At 46.2% G+C, this 3,107-nt stretch overlaps 1 protein-coding gene across 1 annotated transcript in view; it reads left to right on the forward strand.

Annotated features, from left to right (window-relative positions):
• Positions 1 to 3,107, forward strand: part of LOC101846287 (putative mediator of RNA polymerase II transcription subunit 12) — a gene marked incomplete in the record, with an annotated part of 43,491 nt that overhangs the window by 32,450 nt on the left and 7,934 nt on the right. The window contains 1 exon segment of the mRNA XM_035970090.1: positions 1,296 to 2,963. Coding sequence (XP_035825983.1) covers positions 1,674 to 2,963 — 1,290 coding nt within the window.

Genomic DNA, 3,107 nt, shown 5'->3' on the forward strand with positions numbered 1-3,107 from the left:
GAGAGAGAGAGAGAGAGAGAGAGAGAGAGAGAGAGAGAGAGAGAGAGAGAGGGAGAGAGAGAGAGAGAAGGACGGACAGACAGATGGAAATGTCAGCCCTGGTTATTTCCTCTCACCAACACAGTGTAACGGAACGAAGTCGCATTTATCATAACTCAAAGACACAAACTCTCCTAAGAAAAAAGTGCGATCATTAAAGCCATCGTGTAGATACATGTTCTATTACAGAGGTGTGCAAATTTTAACGGGCGAGCCTCTTTCGATTATTGGAACACCGATTAGAGTCAGTCACCATCAAAGTAAGCAATCATGTCACAACTAGTTATGTTGCGATATGAATAATATAACAACAAGAGCCACGCACCTGACTGGACTGCAGGCCGATTGTTGCACACCCCTGTTCAACAACATCAGTTCTTTTTTTTGGGTCCGTCTCATAAGAATGTAATTTGTGAACTGCAAAATTTATGACGTTGGGACGTACGAAGGTGTGGAGGTGAGGGATGGGGGATGGAATGGGGGACTTGAGGGGGGGGCGTTGACCAAAACGGGGACAGGGTGTGGTAGGAGGTCATTCTTGCCATAGGAAAAATCCCCTTGATATTGTCGACTTTACTGCGGTCTAGGATTATTGTCGTTCCTACAATCCCTCTCATACTCATTGCCTCTTTTCTCTTCTTTTATTTCTTTAGTTTATAGCGCTATGGAATAGAAACTGCTGCTTTGAAGTGGATCTAGTTCTCTGGAGTGAGAGATGAGAATTATCGGACTGACGTTAGTTCTCTTCTTCAAGGACCGCTCATGTCATTGTCTTCCCAAGCTGATTTTACTTCTTTTGCTGAGAAAAAAAAGGTTCAACCTCAAACTCAACCTTGCACCTGTCTATTCAAAGTGTAGGTCTTCTATTTAATGACAAAGCACCTGTTTGAGGGCAAGGCAACGGTCTGAGAGATGAAATATTCGAACGAAGGACAAGAAAAGTGTTTGGAATCTATCGACCCACCCCACCACACCTAATCCCCTGCCCAATGCTCCTATAGGCCAAATATGCAAGTGACCTGCACCGTAGATGCCGTCTTAATATTCTTTATCAACTCATCAAAATTGGGTGCTTTGACAGATCTTTTGATCTGTGATCTTCTTTTTTGAGATTCTATTTATTTATTTATTAATTTTTGAAAGAGAGAGAGAGAGAGAGAGAGAGAGAGAGAGAGAGAGAGAGAGATTTATATTTAAATGCTTACTTTTGTTTTGTTTTCTTCAGGCTGAAAAAGAAGAACAGCGCCTACTTGGATAAACGACACCTCAAAAAGATACTTTATGATCGTTGATTTTTACAGAAAGCAGTGTTCTGGACAGTGAGATAACACTGAAGAAACAAAATCTCTAAAGAGAAAAATCTAAAAAAAGACAAATAAGCTTTTCATACTCTTATTATTATAAACATATGCATTTAGTATATCACAAATTATATGATAAAGTGGTTGCCGACGTGTCTTGGCACAATTTTTTAAAACTTTTCTTCAGCAATCAATATCCATAGTTTCATATCATGTGCCATGAACGTAGACTTGATCCCTGGGTTGACGTGGTGTAAACATTACAATGGTGTGTGAGATTGTGAGTGAAAATTAACTTCAGTTAGGAAAGGGTTAGGCTTTGAGAACAGCAACATGGCCAGCCACACAGGCTCGGAGGCTCCCCCTGGCGTCCCGATACAAGACTACACAAGACCCTGGCTACCTCCCCCTGGGGAACAGCCACAAGACTCTCCATTGACGGCTTTCCCACATACTGGAGTAGCAGATCTGTCCCAACAACAGCAACATCTCATGTTCTCCTCATACCCACTGGGTCTGGTCCAAGGTCAGAGCTCAGGTCAGTACCAGAGCCAGCCCGTTTTATTTCCGGGTCAGCTCGTACCACCTCCTCCTTTGCTTTCTCCCACTGGTCAGCCTTTGGTGAGTCTCCAGGGCTCGACCCCGGCCTTAGGCGTTGCAGGTCAACCGCCCTCGTCCCTCTCGTTGTTCTCCTCAAACCACGAAAGTAACCCCGAGCTGGGGAACATGACAAATGTTATAGCAGCACAGCAACTTTCAAACCCACTGTCTCCTTTAGACGCATCTTGTTTCTCGCCCATGTTTCCGCTGCAGAATCTTGTTTCGCAACAATTTCCTGTTGGGACCAATCTTCAGTCTATCGATCAAACTCAGACTGGGGGCCAAGGACAGTATACTTTGGCACAGCACCAGACTCTTCAACTGCAAACTCAACTTCAACCAAACCTACTGTCCCAGGGCTCGGCTTTGGGATACCCGGGGCCCAGTAGCTACGCAGGAGGACATCTCCAGAATCACGACGAATATGGCTCAGTGGCGCAGAACAATCGCGCACCTCAGCAACCTCTGACGCAGCAGCAGCAGCAGCAGCAGCACCGACAACAGGTACAACAAGATCTACAGCAGCACCAACAGCAGCCACAACTGCCCAACGTGGGATCTCAGGTACGACCCACCGAGACTGTCATGCAACGGATCACGCGTCAAATGACTGACTCAAATGGTAAAGTTAAAAGCGATACTTCTGCCGGTTTGTCGTACGACGAACCAGACTACTCCCCACAACGACCAGCCCCGCCCAGTACGTACCTGCCGGATCCAATCCACCCCCACAGAAACACGCTCCCTTATTCCTTACCCACGTCTCTCAATCCGTCGTTAATGCTGAAGACAGACGTGCCAAACACCGTGGTGACGGTACAAGGCATAACTAGACAAGATGTTCAGAACCTCCAGCAGCCGCTGTCGCCAGAGGCATCATGGGAGGGAGCAAAGACAGACAGTCTAGACGAGCAGACGACTTCCGGGCGAGGTTCCTCTATTTCCTCTTCGATGTCTCCGCCTGGCTCCTCTCCCACATCTCCTCGTCTGGGTCGTGGAGATAGCCAGTGGGCAAATCACACGGTAAGTCTAATAATGATTTATTATGCATTTTACACCCTCCACGATACATTTACGGTATTCAATCTTTTACTGCAACCCAGAGAGAGAGAGAGAGAGAGAGAGAGAGAGAGAGAGAGAGAGAGAGAGAGAGAGAGAGAGAGAGTA

The sequence above is a fragment of the Aplysia californica genome, unplaced genomic scaffold (genome assembly GCF_000002075.1).
Source record: "Aplysia californica isolate F4 #8 unplaced genomic scaffold, AplCal3.0 scaffold00218, whole genome shotgun sequence".
In the NCBI taxonomy this organism is placed as follows: Eukaryota; Metazoa; Mollusca; class Gastropoda; order Aplysiida; family Aplysiidae; genus Aplysia; species Aplysia californica.